The sequence below is a fragment of the Cygnus atratus genome, chromosome Z (genome assembly GCF_013377495.2).
Source record: "Cygnus atratus isolate AKBS03 ecotype Queensland, Australia chromosome Z, CAtr_DNAZoo_HiC_assembly, whole genome shotgun sequence".
Lineage (NCBI taxonomy): Eukaryota > Metazoa > Chordata > Aves > Anseriformes > Anatidae > Cygnus > Cygnus atratus.
In genome coordinates, this window is record NC_066396.1 from 29,205,037 (window position 1) to 29,221,923 (window position 16,887).

The 16,887-nt window shown below is 36.8% G+C and overlaps 2 protein-coding genes across 11 annotated transcripts in view; both read right to left on the reverse strand.

Annotated features, from left to right (window-relative positions):
• RFX3 (regulatory factor X3) overlaps positions 1-5,944 on the reverse strand; it is a 190,408-nt gene extending 184,464 nt beyond the window's left edge. Inside the window, exon 1 of the mRNA XM_050716145.1 lies at positions 5,852-5,944. The gene's annotated coding sequence lies outside the window, so the exon portion shown is untranslated. The remainder of the gene's footprint in view (positions 1-5,851) is intronic.
• GLIS3 (GLIS family zinc finger 3) overlaps positions 1-16,887 on the reverse strand; it is a 206,337-nt gene that overhangs the window by 16,609 nt on the left and 172,841 nt on the right. For 7 of the 10 annotated variants that reach the window (XM_035565807.1, XM_035565809.1, XM_035565804.2 and 4 more), the window contains 3 exons: positions 15,153-15,328; positions 7,231-7,413; positions 1,799-6,078 (listed from right to left, as the gene is read on the reverse strand). The exons of 1 other annotated variant lie outside the window; for it this stretch is intronic. In XM_035565807.1, coding sequence (XP_035421700.1) covers positions 5,942-6,078; positions 7,231-7,413; positions 15,153-15,328 — 496 coding nt within the window. In that variant the 3' untranslated portion in view covers positions 1,799-5,941. Of the gene's footprint in view, positions 1-1,798; positions 6,079-7,230; positions 7,414-15,152; positions 15,329-16,887 lie in introns of those variants that run through there. 2 more of the 10 variants (XM_050716143.1, XM_035565811.2) reach the window with 1 other exon arrangement.

Genomic DNA, 16,887 nt, shown 5'->3' on the forward strand with positions numbered 1-16,887 from the left:
AGAAAGGCATTCTTTGTTACGGTTTCACTGAACTAGCCCATCTCATTTGTGAATCATTAATGATATTGACTGCTGGGTAAGTTTACTTTGGCTGTAAATCTATAAATGGCATGGGAAGATGTGGTAGAATTACTTTTCATACCTTACTTTTAAATGAGAACATTATATTTTCAGGGAAGATAGATGCAAAATATAAATTAAAATTTTGGAAGAAGGCTTGGCAACCTCAAAAATCTAGCATTTTTTTCATTCTGTAGTATTAACTATTAGCATTGTATTTCCTGTAGCTTTTTGTTAGTGAGTGAGTGTATAGAGCCATGCAAAAACAGTCCACTTTAAGACTTCCAATTATGCAAGATACTTTTTTCTGTTGCTTCTTGAGGAGGCTTATTTACAGTGGTTAACAGAGTTTAAAAATATATTTGTGCAGCAGGTAATTCAAAATGCATTTGGTGTTATTTTGGGTGATGAAGTGATCCAATGTAGGAAACGACAACTTCTTTAATGAGTCTTAACATGAAGAAGTATCACAGCATTTTCCTGATTTGCCTAAGAATCATGGCCTAGGAAAATGGTTATAGTGTTTCATACAGACATAGTAATTCTAACTTCAAATATAACATATATTTTAATTAGGTGCAGTAAATATGAATAAATTCATATTCAGAATGGAAGAATGTTCCATATTGTTTGTATGTTCTTTCTTATTGAAGGATCTAGTTGTATAGCAAATATTAGCTTAATTAAATTATTTTTCAACAGGGCACAGTTGGTATGAATACAGGAATAGACTTTGTCACAGGTGCATAGGAGAACTCCTGTAGCCAAGTACAAGCAACAAAATAGCTCCACCCTGGAATTTCCATCTCATAAGAAATTCTGATGTTTCAAAATGGTGTTTTGTTCTGAATTAGGACAAAAAAGAAAAAACAACACTTTACAGAATAAAAAAATTAGGCAACCTATTGTGGCCTGCAGGAACAGAATTATTGTTGTAATTTCTCTATTACACTGCACTATTTTGCCATAGGAAGGGTTGCAGGATATTGTTAAAAGATGATTCGGCTCAGGCATCCGAGCCAAGAAAAGCAGATGGCTTTGAGATATTTCAGGCCATGTTACAACCTAGTGTGTACGGAACTGGTACAATTCTTATTTTAAGGGCTCTATCTAAGAGAAAAACTGTATGGTGAAACACTAAAATTCAGGAAATCGAAATTCTTCATGGTTGCCCACAGGATCCACTAGCAATTTTTTCTAAACCATGGGGCACATTTCCTAAATTAAATTAAGATACAGTGTGAATAAGAATTCACTAGGCAAAACTTGGTTTTGCTAAGCCTTTTCTAAGATCACATGCATACCAGTCAGTGAATTTGGCCTCACTGGTTTTGGTTCTACTCATGGTTGACTCAAAGCAAATCTTCCAATAATTTCATAGTAAAATCAGCCTTGACCATTACTTTTAAAGGTATCTTCACAAACTGGATTTTTTTTCACTTTTTTAAAAAAGTATTTTACCTTTTTTTTTTTGGTTGTTGTTCATATTTTTCACTATTCAGACTAATTCAATATTCTTTAAAAGTTGAAGTATATTTCCCTAATGTATAATGAAAATAGATTTTTTTTTGCTTATATTAGATGCTCTGAAACAGCTTCATAACAGTTAGAAACACTAACTATTCTTAATGTTAGAAATACTGCTGTAGCCAGACAGAAAAGTAAAACTGTGTTTGACTATGTTTGATTGCAGAAACATGTGAATGAAGAAACAATAAAAACTATCACAGCACAAAAATGTAATTAAATGTTCTTCTTTTATTTGTGCCTCCACCCAGGGTGTAAACACACAGAGGCACTCACTTGTCTCTACAAATCTCTAGCTTCACTTTAACAATAATTAAATGTAATCTTAAAATTCTAACCAAGACGTTTTTTAGAAGAAATCTTTGAGACATATATATATATATATATGTATTTCTGTTTCTGTTTCTAATTATTCTAATCCACACAAATGCTAGGAGTTTTATGGAGAAGGACAATGACTCGAGCAGTCTTCTTAAAGGCATCTCAAAATAAGACATTCTAATAATCACATCATTGAGATATATTTTTCCAGTTTTATTTTCTACCACGTGCAAATACTCTGCTTTTTACCTTTTACATAAAAAAAGAATTTTATGAAACAGGACAAAATAATTTATGATTATACGAAAATTAACTGTAACAAATCATAAAATTTTACACATACTAGTAGAGAAAAAACATAACTAATTCTTTTGAAAATTTATTTTTCATGGTTTGTAACAGATACATCTTTAGAACAAATATCAGCCAGATATACATTATGTAAAACTGAGTTCATATCTGTATATGTAAGCATCTATAAATATGTAGAAAATCCTGTAAGGTTTTGGAACATATTCCCACTTTTTCTCCTCAATGAAGTGCTTCATGTAAAAAATACTACACAAGTTGCTGCTTTCTTTATATAATAGAGGGATTTTTTTATTAAATAAAACCCCACCCGGCTAATTTTAAATTGTGGTCTTTTTCTTTTGATTTGTCTTTTCTTAGAAAATAGAAAATGTATAAAAAATTCATGCAAACAACAAAAAAGTGCTCTTTGAATTTTTTTTTGCTGTAAAATTTCACAGGGAAAACAGAGAATAAACAGTTAAAATGTAATTTTAAAACTCTTTCACACCTCTTCAAAGAAAGTTGAAAATACAATACAAGGTGACAGATGGCCTCAGCACTGCAATACTTCATCATCCAGTACTAGTAAACCACAATCCCTATATGTATGTGTGTATATATACATGTACGTATATACATAGAGAGGGAGATCTAAACACATGCACACCCATGCACTCATATACTCACAAAAGTACCCATGTGCAATTTGAAATTATATTTTAAACTCCAGTGTAGACCCACTTCTAATGCAGATATAAAGATACCATGAGTCTGAAAACAGAGAAGTGTATAAAAAAATGATTGTAAATAATTTCATTAGAATATTGTTTAATGTCTGTTGTCTAAAATAACTTCATTTCTTGAATCCCTATGAATCCCTACGAATCCCTTTAGAAAGTTAATATTATCCAGCAACTAGAGCAACAACACAAAAATCACCAAGGTGCAAATATTTGCATATAAGTCTGTAACTGGCATTATGCATTTCATTTTCACAAGCACCATTTTTCATTTTAATATGTGACAAACATGATTCCCTATCCAAAACACGATTTTTTTTTAATTATTATTATTTTTTAATACAATTGCCCTTGGTGATATACGTTTATCTATCTCCCAAAGTCAGTCTGACTGGAAAGAGAGTAATGAAATAATCATGAAGAATCCCCTTTGTCTATGACATGGAAGTAAACAATGGCATTCCTTTTTACAGACTGGTAGCCCGCTCTAATGTGCTTAATTTGACCGTATTCTAGCTCCTTTTTAAGATTAAGGCTCGTAGAAAGCTGTGTACTGTGAATGCATATATACATACATAAATCTATGCATATGCACGGATGAATGAATGATCTAGAAATCTTTCCTTTTTCAAATGTAACTGATGAATGCAAAAATTACACCATTCTTGAAATCTGTCTTTCCACTTTCCCTTTGGTCAGGATCATCTATGACTTACAAGCCCTCTCTACTGGATAGCTTGTGCAATCAGATACTAGAAAAATATTTCAGAAAAATAAAAACCAAGGTGGTACAGATCTGAAGTCAGCAGCAATATTTCAGTTTGCTACACAGTAGTTGACAAATCCTGGATAACCATGGAGAACCTTGAAGGATTTCTATATACAAAATTACATATGTATATACACATGCTTACGCACACAGTGGGCCCAATTCTCCTCATAGTGACTTTGGTGGAAAAAAGTGTAGTGCTACATGTTTGAAATGGGAAGTGTTCAGCATGTCTAGCTGCACCTCCTGAAACAAGATATGCATGTGCAGAGATCACAGAATGGGCTTTAAGTCAGCACAAAATTAAAGCTTTACTAAAAAGGCCTAATACTACACTAATGCAAGTGGGCTTTTTCCACGTGTATCTTATAGCTGCGTATGGAAACCTGATGTTATTTACTCCAATGAAAAGTGCATATGGTAACAAATAGAGCTACTAATGGAAGCTGAAGCAGAGGGTCACACTTGCTTGTGATGTGAGAAACAGAATAAGAAGTGGAAACATTTAATAGAAAATTCTCTTTATTTAAGCCATGTTATTACTTATTGATTTACACAGTTTATGTACATGGCTTATTCATGTCTACTTTGAGCTTACTGGATAAAAGTCTCTCATTTAAATATATGTGTGTAAGGACAAAATTCGGGAAAACAATCTTCAGAGCATCACCAGTGTTTACAAATGTCCGGACATAAATTCATCTATGCAACATAATGGCAAACTAAATTAAGAAATTGACCCACACTCTATTCAATAGCTCTGAAAAGCTTCTCAGGATAAGAAAATGTGTGTATAAACAATTTTTAAAATTCATCTTTCTCGATGAGTGATTTCAGAAGCATAGTTACAGTCTCGCCAGCAAGAAAGAATCTTTGGATTTTTGTCCTTCATATTAAAACAAGTTGTAAGAATATTAAAATGCAACCTATGCAGTAAGTCCACGAAATAGCTGAAAATTGAATAATCTAAAAGCTCAGTCTTACATAATGTAAGAGTTGCTCCCAAACTAAACATCCTCACAGTGATGACTCATCTCTATTTCAAAATTGTGTTTTTAACTCATACTCTTGTGGCTATCACAAGAGGCAACCTCATTTTATTGCATCCTGTACAAAATTTGAGGACCAGAGCCTGACCCTAAGTAGAAGAAACAAAACCACTAAACCAGTTTTACATCTTTGAATAACCAGAGGGAACATAGCAAACTTACGAGTAGCTCTTCTTACTGAAAATGTGTTATGGAAATGAAAATATTAGGGCAACAAAAATTTAATCGAATCAGTATGGATTGCTTTTAAATCTATGGAATTTAAGGAAGAGTATTTAAAACTTTCCTACAGAGTATTATGGTACATACAGCAAATAAAACCCTACAATATAGTTAAAAATCAACATAAAGTTCAAACATTATTTTTTTCTAGCAGCTGTGCTAAATATAGATGAAGTCCATGTACCTTCTCATGTAGTGTATTTAACCCTTCTTATATGAAGAACTGGGTCAGAAAGAATGCTGGAAAAACAGTAACTGCCATATTATATGGCTTAAATACAGAGGAATGGAAAACACACCTAAACAAAGGCCTGTAAGAAATCCAGTTCCAAGGATCTTTGGACCCATAAAGAAGACATGCCAATGCCTCCAACGGGTAGTGCCAGGATGTGTGTGTTATTTCTCTCCCTTTTATTTTGCTGATGTGTGTTTAACTGCAGAAGCACCAAATGCAAACAGGCTGTGCAAAAAGCTGTGTATCTTTGAAATGTTTATAGTATACTCTGGTTTTACTTCCTTTCTAAGGAATTTTCTAAAGTTGCATTCTTCAATGATTCTACTGTTCAGGTTGAAAGGATTATAGCCAACAACCAGTTTTCTTATTCAGTCTTCAAATTCCCTTTGAGAAATTAAAAAGAATAAAGAACAACAACAACAAAAATAACTAGAGTTGCTGTGCCACAGATGAAAAGAAAAGAAACAATTGCTAAGGTTTTGGCAAAACTTTCTTTCTCCCAACTGATCTCCTTCTCAGCTGACTGCTTGATTACTTGATGAATACTTGGTAATTTCTTTTTTTGTTCTCTATTGTTCTCTATGTATGTATATATTGTTCTCTACGCATGTATATTAACCCATATCCCCATACATACATGGTAGTTTTACGAAGAGAAAAATTTTGTAGAGAAATATTAGAAGGGCAAGATGAAATGGAACCAAGTTCTTGTCAGAGTTAGATGGTTTTAGCTTTCAGTGTAGACAGAAGAAAGCTGGCTGGGACAACGATCCACTGCATTTATTTGTAGGAAACTGCTATCCTCTGGCATGCTGCGGGCTGAATCACCAAAGACGCCTGTGGGCCCTGCTGGAAAGTCATAAACTGAGAAAAGTACAAAAATAATTAATTAGCCAGGATAACTATGCCATGGAGAATACCTTAATACTTATGCAGAGAACTGGAAAGAGCTTCAGACCAAACAGACTAACAAAACAAGCAAGCCAATTTATGTCAGAAATTAATACGTAACTTACTGTTTACCAAGGGAGGAACTGTCAGAATCAAGTCTGAATTACAGCAGATTTAATCACAACTAACACTTGCACACTTAATGGATTCTACAATTGTGATAATTTTAAATTTATCTTCATGCTTGCTTACAGAATTTCATCATGCCCAATATATGATATAAGACAAAAAAAGTATTGTAGAACTCAATTGCCATAAAGCAGCCACTAGCACAGAAATTACTATCTTCAATAAGTAATAGATGTAAGCACAAGAATAACTGCTGAAAAATTTTTGTCTTTGGGACTACATCTTTCTATAACATGACACTCTTCTTTGAAGTGACATGGCTGCACTGACTATTTACTGAAGGATAAAGATGTAAAAGAGATTTCAAAGTGCAATAAATGTTAATTGAAAATCATGCTGTATAGAAGGACAAGAAAAAACTTGAGCATAATTTGCAATTAAGCCCTAAGTATAGGTTCATTGCCTTGTGCTGATTCTCTACACAGAGGTAACTTTCTCCTTTCCAGAGCAGCATGCAATATCCTTATGCACTTTCAGTTAGGAAGAGAGGAAGTGAAGTGTGAACAGAAAAGTGTGTAGCCAGACACTTTGTGTCATGGAAATGTGACTAAATGGATTTCAAAACAGAAGTCAAACATGGACATACGAAAATTGGTGGTTTAAATCATCTTAGGTCCCTGCTACAATTCTAGCCGAGTGGGGTGGCTGTGCAAAGATCATGCAGGGCTCAAGGGACTGTATTTCAAAATGAATATGTGATCTAGTGACTCTCTGAGCACCAGAGGTTAGACCATTGAGAAACCCTCAACAGCGCAGAGTTTGCGCACGGGCTAGATATTACAGTGACCCATGGTGATTGTGTCCCAATGCTCTCCTCCTCTTTGTGAAGAGTCAACCCTGTCATGACAGGTCCCAGTCATATTCATAGCTGAAGCAGATCTGTCAAAGTCCACAAACTCTACACCACCATCTGGAAAGTCCCCAGCTGACATTTACCTGTAATACCAGAGTGAGCTGAAAAAGTTCGATGAAAAACACCAAGCCCTGCCTGGCCCATTGATGTAGGTAATAAGAAGTCTTCAAAGGGAGGAACCATACTGCAAGAAACATTGTGTTGTACGTTCTTCTGAGTGTCAGGATAATGGGGAGGGCAAAAAGTCTGAAGCTGACCATAAAAACCTAGAACATGGAGAAAAGTGGTCAATAAAACAGCTGGACATAGATACAAGGGACAGTGCATAGAATATTGACCATGAGAAATGAATGGAAAAATCCTGACTGCAGTAGCACCAGGACTTCAATTATTTTCTGCCCATAAAGCAGCTTTCTAATGAAGCTCCCCAAGACTTCCTCCAGTTGCTACAAATTCCCAATGCATTCTGCTTCATGGACTTCCTGATCCTAACATGATTTCTGAGAGGCCCTGACTGAATAGAAGATGAGATTTTTCAGGAGATTTCTCCCTTTAACTTTGCAGTCCTGCTGGTTAAACTGGTAATCTCCAGACTTCACACTGGGCTACTGTCTAAAGAATCCAAGAAATGGGTTAATTCAAAGTAATAGGATTGCATAAGTAAGGTGTGAATAAAAGCAGCAGATTCACCCCTGCTGAGAAAATGGAAGAATAAATAAAATTTTGAGGTTTTCCACTGATGCCAAGACAGCTGGTTGATAGTGGGGATGCCCCAGAGACTCCGAACAGCTGCTAGCTGATGATCCATGGGGTCTGCTGTTTGTATGCACAGGATCAGAGTCTCTCCTGCAGTTCAGTAGCAATGAGTCTATGGGAAGGAGAACTGAGCTCAGCTATGCCACTTGACATAAAAGATCTCCACCAGGGTTTTTATGTTACTTTCCTTTTCTTTTTTTTCTTTCTTTCTTTTTTTTTTTTTGGTCATTGTTCTTTAAGTGATATTTGAGAGAGAGGCATACAAAACTGAGCAAATTTGCATAGAAATTCCCACCAAAATATATATTTATATAACCAAAACCAAGCTTCTTGGTGAAACAGGGATATGTACTCAATGGAAGAGGCATAGACAGATATTCAGCACTATCCTGACCTGAAGGTTTTTCTCATGGAAGCAATGTCATTTCTCCCCCTTAAAAAATGCTACCAGATGCAAGTTTTGCAGTTTTTGCTGAGATTATGAAGGCTGGCATTTACAGATTAAGAGACTATGTATTTATTTCTGTTTTCTGTAATATGTTAATTACCGTTTTCAGATGTCTCATATGCTAGTAATGAAACCATTATAATTTCAGTATTAAAATACTTTTAAAATTATTTTTATTTTAGGAAATCCTTAGTCACTGTGAATCAAGCTCCTCTGCATTTTCTGCAGCTAGTTGTTCTTGCTGTTCTCTTTCTATGCATAGAAATGCAGGGCAAAAGACAGTGCACTAATGCAGGGCAAAAGACAGTGCACTACCTCCAAGATGTCACATAGAAGCTGTGGGCCTTGACTGTCAAAAACCCTGACCCAAATAAACCTCCAGTCCTCAAATTCCTTTGCAGAGGTATACTATACTTAGAAACATGCAATGATCACAAAGCACGTGACAAACTTCTGCTGTATTGTGTCCAGGAGCTAGGTGTATTTCTACTAACTTCCCTATAGAAGCATCCCCATGGGACTGTTTGCTAAAGCTGCACTAAGTGTTTATGTAAAGATAAGGCATTTCATGACTAATAGGGATGGAGAAAGGAAAAGGATAGAGTGGAAAACCTGCTGTACCACTTTATGTGATATAACCAATTTTCTGCCAAAATAGGAAGAAGGATGAATGGTTTAGTAATTTTATTAATTATTTTTCCTTTGAGATTATATTTCTGTGGTCTCCTGCAAGTAAACATACACATATTGGCATGTGCCTTAACTGAAGCAAAAACCTCAGTATTTAAAGGCATCAAGATAGGCCAGAATTTTGGACAGGAAAAGAAAACCTGAACCTATGCACTGGAACTCAGAATAGAACTAATGGGGAGGTCTAAGTAACAAAGATATGTGAAACATAGTCCTTGCATTTTAAATAGTAGTCTTGAAAACCACTTCCGTGTGCACAATGTGAGATAAATGCTTAATTTACACATACATAATAAGGCTTTAGATAGAGATGTTTCATGGAGTAACATACAAATATTTGTCAGTCTTGTGTCTGAAAACCTGCATGAAGAAAGAGTTTTTTGCTCTCATACAAAGGAGCAAAAGAATATAAAGAAGGAAGAAAGAAAAAATAAAAAGAAGTATGTTTCCTCATCCATAGCAGGCTGCAAACATACACATCAGGCACAAACTTGTAGGCTCTGCTTGCTCTGGAGGCTGAACACTCATGGCTTCCATTATCTTTTGCAGAAGCTGTGGGCACTTGACAGCCCTGGATGTAAGATGACAGTTTTGATTTTTTTTTTTCTTTTAAAGTTTAATTGGAACAAAACTGAGTCAGACTGGAAAGCATGTTAGGAATTTACAACCCATCAATTCTTAAATGTTCAGTCCTGGCATTCAATAAAAAAAAAATGGAGTAAAATAAAATAAAATGAAAGAAAAAAAAATAGCCATCTAAAACTTAACTTAGAAGCTACATAGCTATTGACAGCTTGTGCCCCCTTTCAAAATGTTTTTAAAATTTTCTCTCAACCAGCAATAGGACACACTCTGAAAGTTTACTGTTGAGTCAGACAAGTTACCAGAAACAATCATTTCAATCTATAGTGGTCTGAGCCAGCTGGCAAGACCCCTCGATACACTTGCTAAAAATGTTCTTTCATACTGCTCTGTACTCATTCTCTATTTCTGCTTTTCTCACAGCGTCCTGTTCCCAATGCAGAAAAATCTGGCAGTAACTTTGACTATTGCTAACCGAAGCCTGGCAGAAAAATTACTTACCTTGGGGTTGAGCTATTGTGAGTCACATCCTCTGTGTTTGCTCATTCTGTACTTAAGCAAAAGAATATTGTCTAGCAAAGTCTTAGAAGCTTTGATGCATTGGTATGTTAACCACTACATTCCAGCAAGAACCAGGGAAGTGCACAAAGAACTTAAATTAACTGATAAACCCCCAAATAAGTTTTTAAGATGGAAAAAGAATACAGAAGATTAATTCAACTTTCCTAGATACGTTCTTTTTGTAATTCAATGTCATAGATACCCATCTTATCAAATACACAGCCATAAACAAGATAGATAAGAAGAGGGGGCATCATTTTCTTTCAATCTGTTATTTGGCACTATTCTAAATGTCTCTGTCCATGTCTGCAGTGAATCAGGTCACAGCAGAGCTCTTGGAACCGGAGCCCACACAAGATACAGCAAAATCTCCTAACTTGGTCTCGGGAGCTCTCCATTTTGTTCACATGGTGCTACGCCCAAACTAATCAACAGTACTGCTAAAGGTAGGATAGTATGAAGCCACATAAAATTCAGGCCCTAAACCCTGACCATACCTGGCTCCTCTTTTGAGATTATCTGTTAGGGAATTAAATGTAGGAACAGTTTTCTACTTTTTTTTTTTCTTTTTTTCTTTTTTTTTTTTGGTGTGTGTGCATCAATGGAAAAAAAATGAAAAGGCAAACACGTTGGCTAACGAATTTCCAGAAATTGAACTTATCTTCTCAGGATTGCATTTCTGGACTGTATCTGTTGCTCTGCTACCAAACTATTTTAAACATACTCATGCACAACACACACAAGGTTACATCAATCATGTTTCTTTGAATCAATACACTATAGCCAAGATCAATGAAATCAAGATGCAGGTATTTTTCTGGCATGATAACATTATTTCCTGAGGGAAGTGAAATATTCATACATATAAAAAAATTGCTGTATGTTGCAAGAATCTCTTCTAAAAGCAAGAAGCTCTTGATCTTTATCACGTACAGAGCCTTGCCCTGAGAGATGCTGAGTATCTGAAAACCACAAGTACACAGCTCATTTTAAGTTCACAGTTGAAATTCTGGTCCACATAAATTTGTGATAGACTCCTGATCCCATTGACCTAGGGACCAGGGACAAAGATTTCATTACTGATATGTCACTAGCCGTGACTGCAACAGTTATCATTTCCACAAGGTAGGAATTTTCTGACTGACATTTATTTCCTTCTCTGTCAGCTGTCTGCGTGGCATCACAAAGCTTTCCCAGAGAATATTTTCTCAAGAAAATCATTATAATTGTCATTGAGATATACACATTATGTGCGAGTGTTCTTTAGTGCTCTAGTATGTAAAATTTCTATCTTTGACCTGAACTACTGGTGTTCTATGGTGTTTCTTTGCAGCATATTTCTACAGTGACCATTGGTTTAATTACACAAACATCATTTGGTAGCATTTGAGTGTGAAGAGCAAAAGAAAAAGGAAAGATAGCATAGAGCAAAGAGATATCAGTTGCACATTGTACTGCCAGATGGACTTGCAAACATGGAAAACTAGAAATGTTTCTATTTTTTTTAATTGATTTTGACTATCGCTAATGAAAAAATAACTCTTACTAGTATAGCTGCCTGTATAGCTACACTAGTATAGCTAACTCGTATCGGCTAAAAATCGTTTTTAAAAGAAATTGCTGCTTTTATTGCAGTAATTATTTTACATGACTTTTTTCCTTCTTCCGTTACGCAGCCAATACTGGTCATCATCTTAACTCACAAACACATATGGCATGAGTTACAGGCACGACTTTAAAGGACAGTCAGATTTTTAGTGCAGAAATGTTTAGAGGGAATTAGAAGCATTATTCATCAGCTATGTTCATGTCCAGAGGAGTTTTATGTCACTCTACACTATATGCAGAAGACTGCTCACTGTGAAGGAGTAGTTTCTATAGCTATTTTTCCTATCTCACTCACCTTTTCTGACCTGTCTCAGAAAAATACCTTATTTTTGCAACTGCCTGTGTACTACAGATGTCTGTGTCTTCAGGTAACTCTCCTGAGCTTCCTGTAGTTAGTTCCTAACTGCAAGACTCACAGGTACAATACAGGTCCTGGGCCAACTTTTGCAGATTTCCAGGACCAGGGCTGTATTTTATTCTGTCTACAAACAAATAGTACAATGGCATCCTAGTCAAGCTGGCAAGTCATCGCACCAGTCTTCAGTTCAGGATAGTTTCAGATTTACTATCTATGGTTATGCATTAAACAATACTGCAGTCTAATGAAAGGAAAGGAAGAGCTTCATGTCTGCAGTGCAGTCAGTTGTCTAACATCATCTTTTCAAAACATCCCGTGCTTCAATGGAAATAATGATTTTCACAAGAGGAGGGAAAGACTGTATTTACTGCATTATATAATATTATCTAAGTCAAGAAAAAGACTCCTCAGATATTATTGGGTGTCTGATGCTGAAAATCACTCAAAACAAATCATGAAATCTCAGCTTCGGACAATATTTTTCCCATCAAAAGCAGTATCACAATTCAAGTAGCTATTAGATATAAGAGGCTAGTCAATCTTGCATATCCTACATTTCTTTCTAAAAGATAGTGCTATGAGATCTCCAGGACCTTGTAAATGCTCAGATTTTCTGTAAGGGAGATTGTTTAGAATTTGTTTTCTTCAAAAAGCTTTCCTGGCAATGAAACTTTTCTTCCTCAGTACAGCCAATTTAAATGGAGTTGACAAGTTTAAGACTACATAATGAAGGACAAAAATGTCACAATTTTCTGGTAGTGGACAGAGCTGAAGTGGCTATGGCTACAGAACTTTAAATCATGAAAAGGCAGGATATGAACTGTAGGAGACAGAAAATAATAGAGCTTCCCACAGCTTATATAACAAATAGTCCAGGCTGGTGAAATAGCTCCATGGTGTTCTTTTACATTATAATGATGTGAACAAGGAAGGCAGAAATAATTTTGTTGTTGCTGAGAAAACCTGACCATGAATTCCCAAATATTTGTTCTTTAGAGGGAGAGGTTAGATAAGCATATCAGCCATAAATGACAAACAAAGATTTTAGCATAGACCATATAAGTATGTGAGACAGCTGCACTTAAGTTGGAGGGAGAATATTCTGAAAAGATATTGTCATCTTACAGTGACAATAAGTTACTTAGGTTTTGAAAGAACATTTAATACCCAAATGTGGATGTTGTATGGCCATGTATTATACCCATAAAAAAAAAAAAAAAAAAAAAAGAGTTCAGCTCACATTGTCTTCCTACCAATTTTAATTGCAGAGATCTGTACAATTGCAACTTTCAGCTGCTATCTCTGCATATATAATTACTGTTAGCAAAGTGTATTTTCAGCATAGCTTTTCCTGCGACAGGGAGGCAAGCATGGTAATGCTAACGTGATCGAGTAAGATAAGGTTTTAAGGTCCAAACACTTGAACTTATCAATTTTTGGACCGATTTGGGAGACAGAATAAAGCTCCCACTTCAGTTTGGACGTGGAGTAGGGCTTCAATACACATGTGAGATCCCCCCGTATGGAGATCTATCCTGGGAATTCTTCTTAAAATGATTTTAATGACCCATGTCATGACCCTCCTCTGGACCCACTCTAACAGATCCAAATCGTTCTTGTGCTGGGGGCCCCAGGCCTGGGCACAGCACTCCAGCTGGGGCCTCATAAGGGCAGAGCAGAGGGGTACAATCACCTCCGTCGACCTGCTGGCCACTCCTCTGTTGATACAGCCCAGGATGCAGTTGGCCTTCTGGGCTCCAAGCACACACTGCTGGCTCATGTTGAGCTTTTGACAATGAACAATGAAAAATGATGAGGAACAATACATTAAGAAACTTTGTTTCTGACCCTTGATTATTAATGAAAATCTAATCAGAGAATAGACAAAGCCAATAATAACCCTTTACATCTATTCAAAAATCTCATGATCTTCTTATACTAACTTGTGCTGTATAGGATTACCAGAAGAAAGGTGCCCAGTTCTTGTGCTGATCATGTATGGACTAATACAATAAGAACAAAGCCGGACTGACACCTTCCTTTCTCCTCTCACTCAAAAACTCTGGGAAATGCCTCATGGTCTTGCTTAATCACTACCACTAGAGAGACTGCTTGCATCCGGGAAAGCAAATAAAAATAAATGAAAGAAGCCTTAGTTTCTCAAGATACATTTCCTATGATATCTACTATAATCATTCTCAGGAAGTCTGATCAAAAGGCAGAATCCCAAGGCCTGTAGAAGTGCACTGTGCTATGTAGCTTGTGTGTGTATATTTATTATATATATATACACACATACATATATATATACATATATATATTATATACATATATTTAAACAGTTGAGAGGCAACAGTGTTACTTCTGTCAATACATTTCTGAAATGTTAAATTAATTACCATTCAGGCTTCACACTAGCTAAAACAAAAACAAAAACAACAAAACAAATAAAACAAAAACACCTGAAAAACAACCCAATATTATTTTCACCTGCTGTTAAATTTCTTCCTGACTATATAAGTTTACAGTTGATTGAACAAAGAAGGAGAGGGAAGATTTGTAGAGACTGTTTACATAATGCAAGTGTGAATACAATTCTGAGAGACATATATGCTAATGAAAGAAGAGGTTTCCATCCCACCACGATTGCAAGCGATAAAAATATTCCACTTCTTGAAAACATGGTAACACTTCATGTGTATAGTTGGAAGTGATTAGAAGCATAACATTAGTAAATTAAAATTGGAGGCCATCACGGAATTATTTGCAGCTCTATTTCAACTGAAAATCAGTCTGAAGAGAAACTCGCAACTCCATAGTAAGATGCATAAATATGAGTGAGGTTAAGAATTTTAAGAAAGCCTGAATGCAGTGTCCCAGAAGGTTATTTCTTTCAGAAGGAAAAGGGCCTTGAAAATACCAGTGTCCTTAAAATGCTTAATTTGAAGCCAAGCAGCAATGACAAACAACTAACATCAGTGATGAAGCTTCTTCCTTCTTACCTTGGATGTGGAGACTATTTGGTTGAAAGGAAGGATTTGATGCTGATTGGTATGTCTTTAGATGCAATCCTCCAGGCTGCTGAAGACGGGGAGTCTGTGGAGTCTGCATCATGGGAGGAGGAACTGAAATTCTTTGGGGACTGATGTGTTGAGGAGGAGGAGTCAGAGCAACAAACCTAGCAGTTCAGAAACAGAGCAAACTATAGAATACTGAGATTTTAAGATAAGAACTGAAGATAATTTCTACTTTACTTAGATCAATATAATGCTTAGCAGCTTGCATAGATAAAATCTTCTAAAAGAACAATGTATAGCCCAAATACACAGAATGGTTGAGGTTGGAATGGACCTCTGGAGGTCATCTGATGCCACCCCCTGCTCAAACAGGGATACCTAGACCAGGCTGCCCATGGCCATGTCCGGGAACCGTCTGAATATCTTCAAGGAGCGGGACTCCACAACCTCTCTGGCCAATCTGTGACAGTGCTCAGTCGCCTGTATAGTGAAGAAGTGCTTCCTGATGTTCAGACAGAACCTCCTGTATTTCAGTTTGTGCCCATTGTTTCTTGGCCTAGCACTGGGCACCACTGAAAATGAGCCTGGTTCCATCCTCATTGCACCCTCCCTTCAGGTAAAGACATTGATATGGTTTTCCCCAGGACTTCCTCTTCTCCAGGCTGAACAATCCCAGCTCTCTCAGCCTGGCCTCACAGGAGAGATCATAGAATCATAGAACCATAGAATATCCTGAGTTAGAAGGGACCCATAAGGATCATCAAGTCCAACTCCTGGCACCGCACAGGTCTACCCAAAAGTTTAGACCATGTGACTAAGTGCACAGTCCAATCGCCTCTTAAATTCAGACAGGCTTGGTGCAGTGACTACTTCATTGGGGAGCCTGTTCCAGTGTGCAACCACCCTCTTGGTGAAGAACCGCTTCCTGATGTCCAGCCTAAATTTCCCCTGCCTCAGCTTAACACCGTTCCCGCGGGTCCTATCACTGGTGATTACGGAGAATAGGTCACCTGCCTCTCCACTCCCCCTCGCGAGGAAGTTGTAGACTGCGATGAGGTCTCCCCTCAGCCTCCTCTTTTCCAGGCTGAACAGGCCCAGTGACCTCAGCCGCTCCTCATATGTCTTCCCCTCTAGGCCCTTCACCATCTTTGTCACCCTTCAGTCCCTTCACCATCTTTACAGCCCTGTGTTGGACTCTCTCCTATATGCCCATATCTCCCTTGTACTGAGGAGACCATAACTATATGCAGAACTCCACGTGTGGCCTCACCAGTGCTGAGTGGAGGGAAACCTTCACCTCCCTCCAGGCAACACTTTGCCTAATGAAGCTCAGGGTACCATTTGTCTTCTGTATGGCAAGGGCACATTGCTAGTTCATGTTCAACTTGGTGTCCACCAGAACCCTCAGGTCTTTTTCTGCCCGGCTTTAGATGGTGACATATCATAAGCTTTGATGACTCTGAAATGAAAACACTGAATTTCAGCTTTACGATGGAAAGATCCTTTTAAATTCTGTGGGTAGGTTTTAATTCATAACTGTAGAAGGTATAACCTCATGGCACTTTATTTCTGAGGTATTTCTAGCTGCTAATAGTAAGACTTTTTATCAGCTGTATATGTTAATAAATAGTTGTCCTTCCTCACTGTCAGAAAGTGATCAGTTCTGGTTAATGGACACTGGTAAGTTATATAGTAGATTCAGGTTTCAAGTTCCAGAAAT